This window comes from Podarcis tiliguerta, assembly GCF_965153285.1.
Source record: "Podarcis tiliguerta genome assembly, chromosome: 14".
NCBI classification, from domain to species: domain Eukaryota; kingdom Metazoa; phylum Chordata; class Lepidosauria; order Squamata; family Lacertidae; genus Podarcis; species Podarcis tiliguerta.
The window spans coordinates 32,995,870-33,012,352 of record NC_139547.1 but is presented as its reverse complement, the minus strand read 5'-3'; the positions used below and the strand labels follow the sequence as shown (position 1 = coordinate 33,012,352).

General features: G+C 44.4%; 1 protein-coding gene across 38 annotated transcripts in view; it reads left to right on the top strand.

Moving 5' to 3' along the window:
• Window positions 1–16,483, top strand: part of RBFOX1 (RNA binding fox-1 homolog 1) — a 1,465,188-nt gene that overhangs the window by 1,385,854 nt on the left and 62,851 nt on the right. For all 38 annotated transcript variants that reach the window (XM_083414161.1, XM_083414137.1, XM_083414127.1 and 35 more), the window contains one exon: window positions 11,066–11,198. In XM_083414161.1, coding sequence (XP_083270287.1) covers window positions 11,066–11,198 — 133 coding nt within the window. The remainder of the gene's footprint in view (window positions 1–11,065; window positions 11,199–16,483) is intronic.

Here is a 16,483-nt window from a genome sequence, read left to right as displayed (position 1 = left end):
AGAAGAGTGGTTGATTATCTGAACTACCAAAGGTCTCAATAGTGCCAATTTATTTACTGGTGGCTTCTTTAAACAAAAAAAGAGAGGAGAGCTATAGGAATAGTTTAGTGGACCTAGCTGTATCTAGGTAGGGTTGGGAATTCCCTCTTGCCATTCTGTTTTTGATGGTGGTCTTGTTTTGTTTCTTGACTGTTTGTTCTGTATAGCAGCTATACTAGAATCACAGAAGTAGAGATTAAGAACGGACCCCAAGGGTCATCTAGTCCAACCCCCTGTATTGCAGGAATAGGCAGCTGTCACATGCAGGGGATTGAACCTGCAACCTTGGCATCTTCAGCTAAATAATTCCTGACAGGTGGCCATCCGACCTCTGTTCCAGAAACTCCATATGGAGGAGAGCACCACCTTCTGATGTGTAATATTGTTAAATGAGGGAGAAAGAGAGGGAGAGATTTATTTATCAAAACAAGGTGGCTTGCAAGTTAGAACAAAAATAGAAATATGTGATGAATAGACTATAGCAAAACAGTAAACAACAGCTACAAATAGAGAGATACAAATATCTAAAATAGCGAGGACCGGATGTTTCAAATCCATTCAAGGGTTATGAATGTAAGAAAGCATCATTTTGCATTCTTCCCTGTATTTGCTGGCTGCATCACTATTTCCTTTACATTGCAGTTCGTCTTCTGCCAAAAACTGCATTATTTGTTTCTCTGTTTTCTGTGGCAATATTATGTAATTTACATAATGCCTTATGTAATCCACCCATTGCCTTACCTGCCAAAAGTTGTGACTATTTGCTATGAGGAAGGCAAAACCTCCAAACGGGGCCATTCTGTTTGCAGGAAAATTCCTACCTGGTTCTGAATACGGCAACCATTAATAAACCACAGGAAGGCCAATTACTGAGTGGAAGGAAGAAAAAGATTAGCATACAAAAGAACCACAGCTTAAAGGGCAGGAGGACCACAGCCAACTGTGGTCCCTAACGGGTGCAGCCGGCCTTTGAAGTGGGGCCCTCTGGCCATCTGATTAGCCAATTTGCAATCTAGGGGATAGCAGGCTATTCTCCCATTCTTTGCAGCATCCGAGGGAATTCCCCAACTGCCAGCCACACAATGGGGAGGGCTTTTGCTCTGTGGAGCTGAGGGCCTGCCATGACAGGCTGCAACTGCTGCCCATCCAGAGGCTGGGTAAACAGCCAGTTCCAGAGCTTTGATCATCTTAGTTGCCCTCCTCTGCACACATTCCAGCTTGTCAATAACCTTCACAGATTGTGGCACCCAGAACTGAACTCAATACTCTACGTGTGGTCTGAACGAGACAGAATAGAGCAATACTATTACTTCCTTGGATCTGATGTAGCATTCGTTTTTCTTGCTGCTGCATCACACTGTTGACTCATGTTAAGTTTGTGGTCTACTAAGACCCCTGGATCCTTTTCACATGTATTAGTGGTGAGCTAGTTGTCCCCTAGGGACGCAGGTGGCGCTGTGGGTAAAACCTCAGCGCCTAGGACTTGCCGATCACACGGTCGGCAGTTCGAATCCCCACGGCGGGGTGCGCTCCCGTCGTTCGGCCCCAGCGCCTGCCAACCTAGCAGTTCGAAAGCACCTCCGGGTGCAAGTAGATAAATAGGGACCGCTTACCAGCGGGAAGGTAAACGGCGTTCCGTGTGCTGCACTGGCTCGCCAGACGTGACCCGGAAGTGTCTGCGGACAGCGCTGGCTCCCGGCCTATAGAGTGAGATGAGCGCACAACCCTAGAGTCTGGCAAGACTGGCCCGAACGGGCAGGGGTACCTTTAGTTGTCCCCTACAGTGGCATAGCTTGGGGGGCTTTGCCCCAGGTGCACAATTGGAAGGGCGAACCAGGCAGAGATCCCTGTTGCATGCCCTCCATGCCCATCCCTGCCCAGCATGCAAGGACCCACCCGAGGGTGGCTAGGGAGCGGAGAGTGCAGAGCACCCTCTGTGCCCTGTTTCTGCCTGATACATGAGCGCCTGCCCGGCAATGGCGGAGGCAGGGGTTGGACGAGCTTGCTCCACACCCGCCTGTGGCATGCACGTGTTCACCCATCCCGGGCACCAGCAAACAGCGCTACGCCCTGGTCCCCTAGCTTGTATCTGTGCAGATGCTTTTTCCCATCTAAGTGTAGAACCTGGCATATGTTTCTATAGCAAAATTAAAATTAATTCATAGCATTTCTTTATGACTTGAAAAAATATAATTTGTTCATACTTGGGGAATAATGTGGAGGCGGGAGGGGGTAAGACACTCTTACACACTGTAAGATAGCTTTAGGCTGAGCCAATGAGGGAGAACATATTTGGACATTGAGTTCTGTACAGCAAACACTTTCCCATTTTTTATACCTATCTCCAGATGTTTAACTGTGTGAAAAGTGAATGAAATGCAACATTTGCAAGCAGAAATATTGGTGATGCCGTCTCTTTGGATAAATGTTATCTATAATTTGAAAAGGGAGGTTGGTTAGATTGAAAATAGTTCTGGGCCTTAAGAGACAAGTTATTCAGAAGATGAACTGAAACTTGCATAATGGGGCAGAAGGGTGGTGTGCAGATTTAGAAATTCTTCTTCTTCTTCTTCTTCTTCTTCTTCTTCTTCTTCTTCTTCTTCTTTTCTCTCTCCCCCCCGCCCCCCAGAAACACACATGCATATTAAGGCTGCATGCACACTGTACATTTAAAACACTCCCCAGGAATTTTGGGAATTATAGTTCATTAGGGTGCTGGTAATTGTAGCTCTGTGAGAGGTAAACTACAGTTCCCAGGATTATTTTTGGGTGTGAATGTGCTGTAAATGTGCTCTAGATGTATAATGTCTACAGCCTAATGCTAACTTATTAATATTTGCAGTTTATCTAATTTCTAAATTCCAATTACTTGCTTTATATAGCCCCATCCTATATTTTGTCATTCCTATTCTATAACATGTGCCCATGTGCTGAGGAAAATGTGTAAATCCCAGAGGGTTCAATCTATTAACAGCTAACTGATAAATTCAAGGGTTCAAGATCCATTGTACTCTCTATCTGAATGTAGCATTTTGGGAGAATGTCAAGATTTTGACCAGGGATGCCTAAACATAAAAAGTCTTTAGCAGGTTCCAGAAACAGTATAACAAAGGCACCTGCTTGATATCAATGGGTGCTGCCACACCGAAGGGTCCGTTCCATACCAGCTCCTACACTGATGTTCAGCCGTACCAACAGCCCAGGGACTCTGCAAGCACAGTTACTATCCCACAATTAGGGTTTCTAATCTATTACCACCATGCCTCAAGTCCTATGGCACATAAATTCAAATCAAGCAATGTGTTCTTCTTACACAGCTGTATTAACAACTAAAAACACACACACTTAAAGTCCCTTGCAGAAGAGAGACGTGTTCTTTTTAATTTAAATAGATTTGTTCTGCCTTTGAACAAAGAAGCAATGAGCTATCTCACACAGTTTCTAACCTCCTCCTTTTGTCATCTGCTGTTTCTTTTTCTTTTTTCTTCTTTTTTAATTTGCTAGAGATTTCACACTTGACTACCTAGCATTCATGCCGAGCCAGAATGGGATGATGTTCTCTTAGCTTGTCTGTATCCAGATGGGCCCGACTGTATTTTGCTCAGCATTTTGCAATTCTGTGATATTATTACGGCCACTCTGAAAATTAACTAAGAGCAGAAAATTATAGTTCTGTGGCCCAAGCTTAAGCAGTCTGATAAGCTTGTAGCTGAGGCTGGAGGTGGGGGAGCTAAGAGAGATGGGACATAAACAACTAGTCATGGTGCCCCACGGACCCCAGTGACGATTTGTGAAATTCTCTTTGTGAATTCTGAGCAGAACCCATACTGTTGAGTTCTTTTTGTCCTTTGTTCCTGGTAAAAAAAAAGCTCAGTGATCATTTGTGATGTGAGAAGGCATCATTTTCTGTTCTGCCCTGTATTTGTCACATGCAGCGCAGATTCTGTTCTGCTGCAGTTCATCTTCCATCAAAAGCTGCTTTCTTTAGCGTTTTATTTATTATTACATTTATATCATTTATTTTGTCCAACAAGCTTAAGATGCCATACATAGTTACGATCCTGTTTGCAGCCCTACCCTCTCTGTGCAGTGGCTATAGCTAAGGTGTAGTGAACAAACTTATGCAGACAATGATCTGGCTTAGAAACGGCCAGAACTTTTTTGATTCCAGATGTAGGTGGATTTTGGCTTAGGCATTGGGTGTATAAATATCGTAGCCTCCTGCCAGAGGGTTGCAACTTTTGACAGGGCCGTGCCCAGGATTATGGCCAAGAAGCAAAGGATGCAACGCCGCTGCATAGATGTACAGTGGACACTCAGGTTGCAAACATGATCCGTGCGGGATGCACGTTCGCAACCCGCAGCATTCGCAACCCACAGCAGCGTGTCTGCATGCGTGCGGGTTGTGATTTGGTGCTTCTGCGCATGTGCAACCACCAAAACCTGGAAGTAACCCGTTCCAGTACTTCCGGGTTTCGGCAGTCCGTAACCTGAAAAAATGCAAGCTGAAGCACCTGTAACCCAAGTTATGACTGTACTATATAAAGGCTGAGGAGCCTCAGTGTTGGTTGAAATAATCGACAGACGAGTAGTGGTGTCATGTGGGAGGCATCTCCCAGACCAAGTCTCAGAGAGTCCCTTTTATTGTATATTACCCCAATTGCCTCATATGCTTGGTGCTGATTGGTTACACGTGGGGTGCGTACAAGCATTACAGTGTTGCATACACATACGAGGGGTTACATGAAGACATTACGCATCACTCGATAGAGAGAGCACAGGAACATAGTAATCTATGATTGATAGGGTGGTACTCAGAGATTATATAGAGTGCACTTAACATTCTTCCAGTCTGCGGTGATAAACAGAGGATGTATATAGTTAGATAGGAAGGTCATGACATCACTTAGAGATTCCGAGCTATCCGTGCCAGGGTAGCTTGGAAGGGAATGTGAAGAAATACCACCTACGCAGGATCTCTAAGAAAGCAACAGGAAAGCAACACAGGAAAGCAAAACGCTACACCTCAGTCTCAGAGTATGACTATGCCCCCCAGGCCTCTCTGATTGGCCCTCAGGACTCTTCACAGACCATGCACCACGCTGATCCTGTTTCACACCCTGCTTTCCTTTTTTGCCTGGCTGCAATGTGTCTTTGAGTTCTGATAATGTCTTGGATGGAGGATATAAAGCAAGGTGTGAATATGTGTAGAAAGTAGCCTACTGTAGAGAAGGTGAAAAATACATCCATTGCTCTGTTGACTTTTGCATCTGGCCCTGCCCGGCCCTGCCACTGGGCAATCAGAAGGCTGCCCACAAGGGAATGCCACACTTGGGCGAAAAAATGTCCCCTGCCTTTGCATAAATGATTTTTTTAAAAAAATCTAGCCTACTCAGTGTCTGAATTAAGAAGGTCCCTGGTGATCTGTGGTCTATTTCACACATTCCATTTTAGCTTGAAGCAAACCTTATCCATGAAAATGCTCCCAGCCCCAGAATACTGGGGCTAATAATGCCTTTGACTTTCAACTTTGCCTTTCCATAATTCATGCTACCATTCAATTGGTTTTGTGCATTTTTTTTTTGTAACCATCTTCCCTTTAAAAAAAGAAAGAGAAAAAGTTAATTAATCAGGGCTGTGTCAATTTCCTTGTGCCCTGTCAATTTGGGGCAAGGTAATTAATCACTAATCATCACCCCGTCAGCAGCAAGCAAAGGGACAATTCGCAAGCCATTTATCATCCCTTTGAAAAATAAATGGCAGACGCCACCACACAGCAAATACATCTTGTCTTTCATAATATTTTATCGACACTTTTGCATGTTGTAATAGACTTCAGCAACAAGCAGCTGTAGTTCAATGCAATATGAATATTAAAGGAACAAATGGGAACAGATTTATAGGCTATTGCTTTTCTGTTATGTCAGTTCGGAGATTACACCAAGCAAATGAACAGTGAAAAATTACTCTTCCGTGTGGGGAATGATGATTAAACTTGTACATTAATTAGAGATTTTGTGTGTTTGTGTGTGTGCGTGAGTGCGTGTGTTTTTCTTTTCAATGAATTTCAAATGAGAATGGCCTGTAAGAAAGTGTTTGTCCAAAATTCGTTAAACAACCCTGTTTAATATCGATGTGGAGTTTAGAACAATGGCAAATTAATGACTGTTTCAGTAATCCTGAAAAACATGGAAAAGGGAAATAGAAGAAAGCATGCTTCTACTCAATTAAGACAGCAGGAAATCCACACACATATATAGGATCTGTGAAAGATTGGGATTGGTTCCTGCATGCAAGTACTTCATTTAATTTGTCTGCAATTGATCGGTGATCACTGTTTTGTGTGTGAATGTCCATCACTTGATGAGGGAAGCAATATGCTGCTGGGTCCATTAAAGGAATGTGCACGGTCCATTAAAGGAAGTGTAGAACACGAACACGAACAGACACACACACACACACACACCAAGCAAAAAATAATTTGAAGGGCCTATATTTTGCTGAATGCTGCCCATACGTTTGTCAGATAGCAGGCCCAAATTCAGTGGAAACCACTTCCCTACCCTAGGGTTGCCACCTGTCCCTAGACAAATGTGATCACCCTTTTGCGGGGAGGGGAGAAAAGTATCTCTGTCCTGTTTGGACTTCAAACGGGATGCCTTTTTTCATGTACAGTGGTACCTCGTGTTACGGATGGGATCTATTCCATAGGCCCATCCGTAATGTGAAATGCCCGCAACTCGAAGCGCTGTGTCTGTGCAGGCGCGCGGCGCAATTTGGTGCTTCTGCACAGGTGCGAAGCACGATTTAGCGTTTCTGCACCTGTGCGAGCGGTGAAACCTGGAAGTACCCCGTTCCAGTACTTCCGGGTTGCCGTGGAATGTAACGTGAAAAGACGCAACATGAAGCGGATGCAGCACGAGGTGTGACTATATTTGAGCTCAACCTCCTCCTCCTCAAAACTGTTCAGGCAGAGGGTGGTTCCAGTGGGAGGAGGAGAGCAAGAATCTGAGCAGGAGTTTATGTGGGCCCATTAAGAGGAGAGCCGAGAGCGAGAGTTATCACAGGATGTGGGTAGAGCGTTGGGTGGGGCTTGGAGGGGGAGTATTAGAGGGATTTTGCATTTGCAATGGGTGGGTCATGAAGAGCAAGAGAGGGGTTTTGCAGTGCATGGGCCTGCTATGGTGGAGTCTCAGGTTTTGCCTGGGTGGACTACAACTCCCATCATCCCTGACCATTGGTCCGGCTAGCTAGGGATGATGGGGGTTGTAGTCCAACAACATCTGGGCACACAAGGTTGAGAAAGGCTGCTCTAGATACTGCCACAATCATATGCAGCACCCACAAATGATTAGAACTATGGAAAATGTAGTTCCCATGGATACATGGGAACTTGGATGCTATCCGGGGCCCAAATGACTTAGGCCCCAAATATCTGAAAGACCGTATCCTTCCCCACAGCCCTTCTCAGGTATTAAGATCAACAGAGAGGGCCCTATTGTACTCTTGGTAGTTCCAATGCCCTCGGAGTTTGGGGGAGGGGGTCCTAGGAGAGGACATTCTCTCTGGACCCCCTAAGTTGTGGACTTTCCTCCCCCCCCAAAAAAAAATGCATACGGAATCTTCATTGTACAGCTTATCATATGCTGAAGTGACACCTCTGCACTCTGGTGTTGATTTATTTAGTTCTTGGTATATTTAGTTCTGATTGTAACATCTGGGTGCCACAGTTAGACATGGATAGGGTTGCCATATGTCTGGAATTTCCTGGACATACCTAGAATACTGCATTCAGAAGCAGTGTATGGGCGGAAATCAGCAAAATGCCCCTGGAAAATCCAGATATATGGCAACCCACATCGGCAGTACTGTTCTTGCCTCTTTTCCTTAAAAATAGCCCCAGATTTTCACTTCTTGAAACAGAGTTGGACAAATCTGTCAATTTTGGTTTCTCATTTTTAAAACCCTAAATTCCATTCTCTATTCATAGCAGCAATTTTTTAAAAATTATTATTATTATACCTCATGGCATTTTTTCAGATTTTAATGCAATTTTTTCCATATGCACACCCATCATTTTTACCACTTTGGCAAGCAAATTTCCCGAATATAATCTAGTCTGTATGCAACTTTCTCTAATGAAGAAAATGTATGCTTACATTGGTTGGAAAACTAGATCACAAAATTCAGAGAAAGGCAGATTTCAAAGGCTAGTTGTGTTTTGGTTACCTTATTGATTCTAGAAATGCAAATTAGGTGGTTTCTCACTAAAAAGCAAAGAAAATGGGATTTCTCCTTCATCAGACCCATAGGTTTCCCGTCCTTCCATTGCAGACTTAAGTCACATGCTTTCCTGAAGGAAGTATCACAAGACTCATGATGGGAAGTTGTCACAGCGGCTGATGCATGGGGAGAAGAGAGGCAGAGTAATGAGAAGAGAGATTCATTCATCCATTTTGACGGCGCACCTTTCTTTTGGCATATGGCGCTCTTATGCAAATCCAAATTAGAGCTGGGATGCAAGGAATAATTGGCCATTAAAAGGGCTGTATGTTTTTATGGCTTTGATGGGGAAATCTGCCCCCCTGTTGGGTTTTGCATCTGCGACTTTGTCATCTATCCCTGAGCTTCAAAACTTAAATATACAGTTTATAATACACATCTCAACTAAGGGAATTTCTGGTGTTGAGAGATAAACATCCTTCATTCTGCATTTCGGGCTCCCCCGCCAAACTTATGTGTGTTAAAATATGCCATGTAATAGCCTTCTACACAATTTTTATCTCATTTAATAAGAAAATGAATGGGAATAAAATTAGCTATTTATTAATATCACTTGGGATGAATTGGCATTTGTTTGCAGTTCAGGCGTGAGCACAGTGGTAAGCTCTCATTTCGTGAAATACTCAATGGCCACATTCATACCATACATTTAAAGCATGATGATGCCATTTTAAACAGTCAGGATTTCTTCAAAAGAATTATGGGAAGTAGTTTGTTAAGGGTGCTGAGAGTTGTTAGAGGACCCCTAATTCCATCACGGAGCTGCAATTCCCAGAGTTCCTTGTGAAGAGGGATTGATAGTTAAACACCTCTTAAAACTGTGGCTCTGGGACAGGAGTAGGGGTCTCTGAAACTGCGCTCATCACCTTTAACAAACTACAGCTCCCAGAATTATTTTGGGGGAAGCCATGATTGTTTAAAGTGGAATCATACTGCTTTAAATGTCTTGTGTGAATGTGGCTAAAAGGCCATTAAAAGGCAAAGCCCAGTCTCCATTGGCTTATTCAAACTCTGTGATTATATAGATCAGTGTGGTGCTAGAAATTCCTCCCGCATTTTTCCTGAACAGTCTCAACCAATTAATGAGAAAAGAAACTACATTTAAAGATCCTTAGTCTCAGTGTTGCCCTCGGAGAACATAGCAAGGAAGAGGATTGGGACAAAACTAGAGTTGGTGGGTTCTCCTGGTTGTTGGCTCTGGCGCCACCTACTGTTGGCCTTCCTGCCTTCTGCCCTATCAGTTTCAGTGGCCACAAACCACCACTTTGCAGGGCCCCATGTTATCCACCCCTGTTCTAACTCATGTAGAGCAGCAGTACCTCTGCTAAAGATGGGTGAATGTTTATTTTGGTTTCTCTCAGTTTGTCACACACACCCACCCCCCATTTTAAATTCAGTTCAGCAGTTTTAAATCACTTTGCAATATAAAAAGCATGGGAGCGGGGGACTTATGAAAACTTATGAGTCTTTTGGAGCATATTTCTCCTAATATACACGTTTTCTGAAAGCCATTTCCCTAATATGATTTTTGTATCTTTGGGGGGGGGTTGGGGGGGTTGGCATATGCATATAAATTCAGAGGAGTGCAAATTTTTCAGGATACGATTCGTGTATTTCTGTTTGAGCAGAGTTTCTAGCAGTGTGAATCAGAATGTGAAGGAGAAAGCATATTGCTCCCTCATTCCTAGTTCCTGCTGCAACAGATAAAAGCCTAACTTGATATAACTGAAGCCCCCCCCACACACACACTTTATGACCTTGGGTACATTCAGATGTGGGGATTCTGTCCCATTTTCTAATTTCCTTTCACACTGCAGCACCTGTTGCATTATATAATTGTGGCTTTTGGACCGATATAACAGCATATCACACTAAATTTCTTTCACACAAGTGGGTGTGGTATGGCACAAGGACAAATGCCACCCAATAATATTGCTACCTCCTCACCCTTTCCACACAGCCCTGCTGCTGTCCTCCCATAATTCCTCCATGAAAACAGCAGGAAAGAACTGTACGTTGGTGTGCCGCCCCTAATTTTGTCACTTTCTTCTTCTGATATTCTGGCTTAAGGGGGCTGCAGATGGATGCCCCCCGCCCCCACCTGAAATAAAATGGAAATGTTCTCTATTCCATTAGTTTTCCAAAAGTGACTTTTACGTCATGTGAAAGATTTATATACGAGTGCATCTAGGAACCCTGGCAAGCTGCCTTATACTGAATCAGATTTAGGTAGGTAGCCGTGTTGGTCTGACGCAGCCGAAATAAATTAAAAAATTAAAAAATTGTCCAGTAGCACCTTAGAGACCAACTAAGTTTGTTCTGGGGATAAGGTAGGTATCTGTAGAAGTATGCATGCACATGAAAGTTTATATTCAGAACAAACTTAGTTGGTCTCTACTGGACAATTTTTTAACTTTTTCATTTATTTATACTGAATCAGACCCAGTGTTCTCTACACTGACTGGCAGTGGCTTTCCATGGGTTTCAGAAAGGGAGTCTTTCCTAGTTCTATCTGGAGATGCTTAGAATTGAACCTGGGACTTTCTGAATGCAAGGCAGATGCTCTAACCACTGGACTATAGCCTTCCAGTCCTGAATGAGCTAAGGCTCTTTCTCTTTTTTTGGTGACACAGAACTGAAGGATGGATGTTCTTGCATTGCAGGGGGTTGGACCAGTTGACCCTCGGGGTTCCTTCCAACTCTCTGTTTATTCTCTTCCTTTCTGATTTGCCTTTCCCTCCAGTGCCGGGTTTCCCATACCCTGCCGCTACTGCTGCCGCCGCGTACAGAGGAGCACATCTCAGAGGCAGAGGCCGCACCGTCTACAACACATTTCGCGCCGCAGCACCCCCTCCTCCCATCCCGGCTTATGGCGGGTAAGTAGACCCTTGGGACTCCTTTTGGCCATTGGTGTTGCCTTCTCCTGCCCTCCATTGCCACCTCCCCAGAAAAGGAGAGAGAGAGAGAGAGAGAGGCAACTGAGCATTTGTGAGTGCTATGCAATGATGATGCCATCTCTACACACACACACACCACGCAGCATGCCACCCATCTCCGTTGCCTGAAGTGGAGCACCTTGCGCACAGGGCTGACAAATGATAGTAATTTGCACTGTCATGGTTGGGAGCTTTAAAGCATTTTGCGCGTCCCATGTTGTTATGTAAATTCCCCTTGAGAAGGAACGCTGGTGGAAAAAAAGAGAGAGAGAGAAGGAAAGGAAAGGGGAAACTCACAGAGGTAGAGATGTATTTTTCGATGATTGCAAACATCTGGTTAGTGAGAAGGTTGAATAACACTTTAAATCTTTTTTTTGCGGGGCGGAGGGGTGGAATCCACCGAAGTGAAAGTTGACTCACAACCTTAAGGGCTTTGATTTATTATTAGTGTTTTTGATATTAGCAGCAAAATGTGTGTGTGTGTGCCAAGAGTTTGTACCCTGCAAAAGATCTGGGCATGGGAGAGGACAATATATCCCAACATGCAGACACACCCACTGTTAGGGATGAAGGAGGCAAATTTACCTATTTACGTAGATCTACAAGTCCTCACCACTCATTACTGGTGTTAAGGGGGGAAACAATTTGGATGGCTTCAAAATACGATTAAACAAATTCTTGGGTGATAGAGTTATCAATGGCTACTTGACACAATGACTACGTTTTGGGTAAATCCTGGACATCTCTCTATAAAGGTGGGAACAGTACCTGTCTCAAGCCCTGGAGAGCCACTGTCAGTCACTACTCAGCTAGATGGGTAACTTATCTGACTCAGTATAAGACAGCTTCTAGGAAGAGTCATAGCTCATTGGTAGATCATCTGCTTTGAATTCAGAAGGTCCCAGGTTCAACTCCCAGCATATCCAGATAAGGCTAGGAATATCTCCTGCCTGAAACCTTAAGAGAGCCACTGCCAGTCAATGGGGACATTGTTGAGGTACATGGTCCCTTGGTCTGACTCAGGATGAGGCATCATCCGCTGCTCCCAAGGAAGAAATTTAGTGCAAAGGACCTACAAGTGGTGCATCCAGCTCCATCCCCATCATTGCATTTTGTCTGCAGCTCGTGACAGCTGCTCCTGGGTTCAGCTAAAGCTGGAAGGTCAATGTTCTAAGCTTCACAGTCAGCTTTCAAAAGCAGGAAAAACTACTTCCTACAGAAGTTTGATTTGAACTCAAAAGTAGCTGTCACAAGCACTGGCAGAGGAAGGGGTGCGGTGGGTGTGTTGCGCCCCGGGTGTCATCCCTGAGGGGGGTGACATTGCCACCCCCCCCTGGGATGCTAGCCCCACCCCCGCAGGTGACTAGCCCCACCCCTAGGTGCACAGCATGTGCACCGCTCCGGGTGCCAGAGAAGCTAGCTCTGCTTCTGGTCACAAGCAGTGTGTGGGTGACTGGGGAAGAAGAGGAATACATGAGCATAGTAAGCTTGCCTCATATTGAGTCTGACCACAGGTCCATCTAGATCAATATTGTTTACAGTGACTGGCAGCTGCTATCCAATATTTTAAGTAGGGACCTCTCCCAAGTCTACCTGGAGATGCTGCGGAATGAACCTGGGACCTTCTGCATGCAAAGTGTGTGCTTTATTTATTTATTATTACAATTACTATTATTTTCTTCATTTCTATAGCACTTTATATTTTTAATTAAAAAAATCAAAGCAATTTACAACACAGTTAAACATCAAATAAAACAATCCAGAACAAATTTTGATTTGGTCTCCTGTATCTCATTTATGAGGTCTTATTAAGCACCATCAGTATATTTTCTGCTTATCTTCAGAAGGAATCGTGGTGTGAGGTTTTTTTAAAATTGACTTGGAGAGTTTAAACCTTCCCAACTACCAATTCTTAAAACTTTCTCCTGGCAAAGAAAAAAAAAGTCGTAATAGTCATCTTGAGATATGGGGAAACCATTTTAGCAAATGGAGAACAGATGGGCGATTACTATACTGAGAAAGCAATATTTGATGGAATGTTGGAAACAGTTGCAAAATATAATTACATAATATACAATATGTTGTTTTCAGAACTTCACACTCCATCACATATTTTCCTCCCTGTTGCAATTTTTCTGTTAACAGTGATAAAGTCAGCATTGCAATTCTGGTTTGGGGCAGCTTAAACATGGGCGGGCATTAAGAATGACTGTGTTAAGAAATGGGTGCTTAGGACAAGGTGCACTAAAGACACTCCATCTGCAGATTGGATGCCCTCATAGAAGCAGAGCTATGCTAGATTTCCAGGCAACTTGTTGTTGTTTAGTAGTTTAGTTGTGTCCGACTCTTCGTAAACCCATGGACTAGAGCACGCCAGGCCCTCCTGTCTTCTACTGCCTCCCGCAGTTTGGTCAAACTCATGCTGGTAGCTTCAAGAACACTGTCCAACCATCTCATCCTCTGTCGTCCCCTTCTCCTTGTGCCCTCAATCTTTCCCAACATCAGGGTCTTTTCCAGGGAGTCTTCTCTTCTCATGAGGTGGCCAAAGTATTGGAGCCTCAGTTTCAGGATCTGTCCTTCCAGTGAGCACTCAGGGCTGATTTCCTTAAGAATGGATAGGTTTGTTCTTCTTGCAGTCCATGGGACTCTCAAGAGTCTCCTCCAGCTGGTGGCAACTTTCCAGGGTTTCAGACAGAGAGTCTCTTTCCCAATCCTAGATGGATACACTGAAGATTGAACCTGGGCAAGGGTGTCGTGTCTCATTTCGCTGCCTGAGGCAAAATGGGAAATCTCATGGGAGCTCATAGAGCAAATCAAATCTCGCGAGATTTCGGCAAGGTTTCATGAGATCTCACCAGAAACCACCAGCACTGCCAGCACTGCTTCTCTGCCAGTGGTGGAGGCAGCAGGGTAGGTGGGGGACCCAATGGGGGCACTGCCACATGGGCTTCCACTGCCTGAAGTGGCTGCCTCACCTTGACTCATGGGCGGGCCAGCCCTGAACCTGGGGCCTTCTGTACCCCAAACATGTGCTCTAGCACTGAGCTAAGCTAAGCAAGTGTCTTCTCCTTGTGGCTTTAAATAAAGAGTTTGTTTATGCAACAGACACAGATAATTACCTTGCTCAGTACTGTGTGCACTGGCTGGCTGTGGGCCTCCAGATATGAGCCATTTCCCTTTCCTCCCTCCTCCTTTGGGTGGGGATGTCGTTTCAAAATACCTTCTTTTTTTGCACCTAAATCTGCATGTAATTACATGGTAGCTTCGAGAACACTGTCCAACCATCTCGTCCTCTGTCGTCCCCTTCTCCTTGTGCCCTCCATCTTTCCCAACATCAGGGTCTTTTCCAGGGAGTCTTCTCTTCTCATGAGGTGGCCAAAGTACTGGAGCCTCCGCTTCACAATCTGTCCTTCCAGTGAGCACTCAGGGCTGATTTCCTTAAGAAAGGAGAGGTTTGATCTTCTTGCACTCCATGGGACTCTCAAGAGTCTCCTCCAGCACTATAATTCAAAAGCATCAAAAGGCAACTACGCCCTTGCAAAATTGTACAATTGCCGTTTTGGGCATGTCAGTTGCACATGCGGTAAGAAGAATACTTCAGAAAGCATCTGTAATGATGCCCCTAGTTTCAAAAATCTTTTGGTCTCTTTCCTCCCCAACCTTCTTATTGGAATGAGTGGCCATGGCATTACAGGAAAGCTGAGAGGGAGGTGAAAGTCAATAGTCATAGTTATCTAGACAACGCTGAACCTGGGAAAGAGCTGCAAATGCCTACAGCTTTTCCTTATAGCAAAAATTTAGGGGAAGAGATGTAGCTTATAGGCCATGTACATTACTTGGATGCAGAAGCTCAGTTTCTTCTATTTTCAGGTAAGCCTAGGTGAGGCTTTCCTGTCTGAAACCTTGGAGAGCTGCTGCCAGTCAGTGTTGACCCTACTGAGCTACGGGGACCAAAAGTTTGACTTAAGTAGAAGGCACTTTCCTGTGTTCCAGTGTTACTAATTTTTCTAAGTTCTCAAAGCAGCTTACAAGCAAGAATAAAGGTGAATTAAACATATATGAAGATCAACAATAAAACACAGGGGAGCAGCATGAAAGCAGACAACATAAAAACATATATTTCAGCATTTTTAAAAACTCCCATATGTATCTCCCCACCCTCACCCCATTTCAAGCTGAAAGTCCATCTCATCAGACTTTTGTTTGATTTATTTAAATGCTTTGAAGCATGGATGGAGAAACCTTCCTAAGCCCAAGAGCTGAAGGCCATTCCCCTCTTGGCAATGTTCCAGGGTCCACATGCCAGTGGTGTGTGTGTGTGTGTGTGTGTGTGTGTGTGTGTAGATGCAAAAGTACATGGAGCAATGAATATAAGTGTTACCTTTCTAGGCCTAGCTGTATTCTCCACACCCACACACTCACAACCAGCCTTCACCATCTGCTCTGTCCAGGAAAGCAAGAGGCATCATTAGAATTCAAGGGCATGTTCCAGCCAGGCTGGACTGCGGTGTGACTGGGAAGTGGCTATAACCTGGAGGCTGAGGGCTGGATAGAGAGGCCTGAGGGCCACAATTGGTCCCCCAGGTTTGAAGTTCCACCCATTCCTCATTTATAAGATTTCTTAACAGTTTTCAGGGCTATGTAACAAAAGTATAAATCAGGAGTCAGCAAACTTTTTCAGCAGGGGGCTGGTCCACTGCCCCTCAGACCTTGTGGGGGGAACAAGCTATACTTTTTTTTTGGGGGGGGGGGATGAACAAATGAATGAACCCAGATATGCATTTTAAATAAAAGTACACATTCTACTCATGTAAAAACACATGATTCCCTGGACGTCCGCGGGCCAGATTTAGAAGGCGATTGGGCTGGATCCAGCCCCCGGGCCTTAGTTTGCCTACCCATTGATTTAAAACCAACAAATGCACAAGACAAAAAACACCATAAGACAAAAGACACCCCCACCAAAAAAAAAATGCTCTAAAATTTACAATGTTTGTGCAAATAAGGTCTTCCTTGGTGGATGCACCATGTACCTCTGCTAAAGAATCAGGGCCTCTGCAGAAGGCCAGTCAGCCCTTCACTGCTTTCTTTTGCACTGGTGGCCATACTTCTTGAAACTCCACTCTCAGCCAAGGATGTAAGATGGCATCATTTTCCATTCTGCCCTGCATTTGTTGCATGCATCGCTGTTTCCATTCCGTTACAGTTCATCTTCTGCCGAAAAC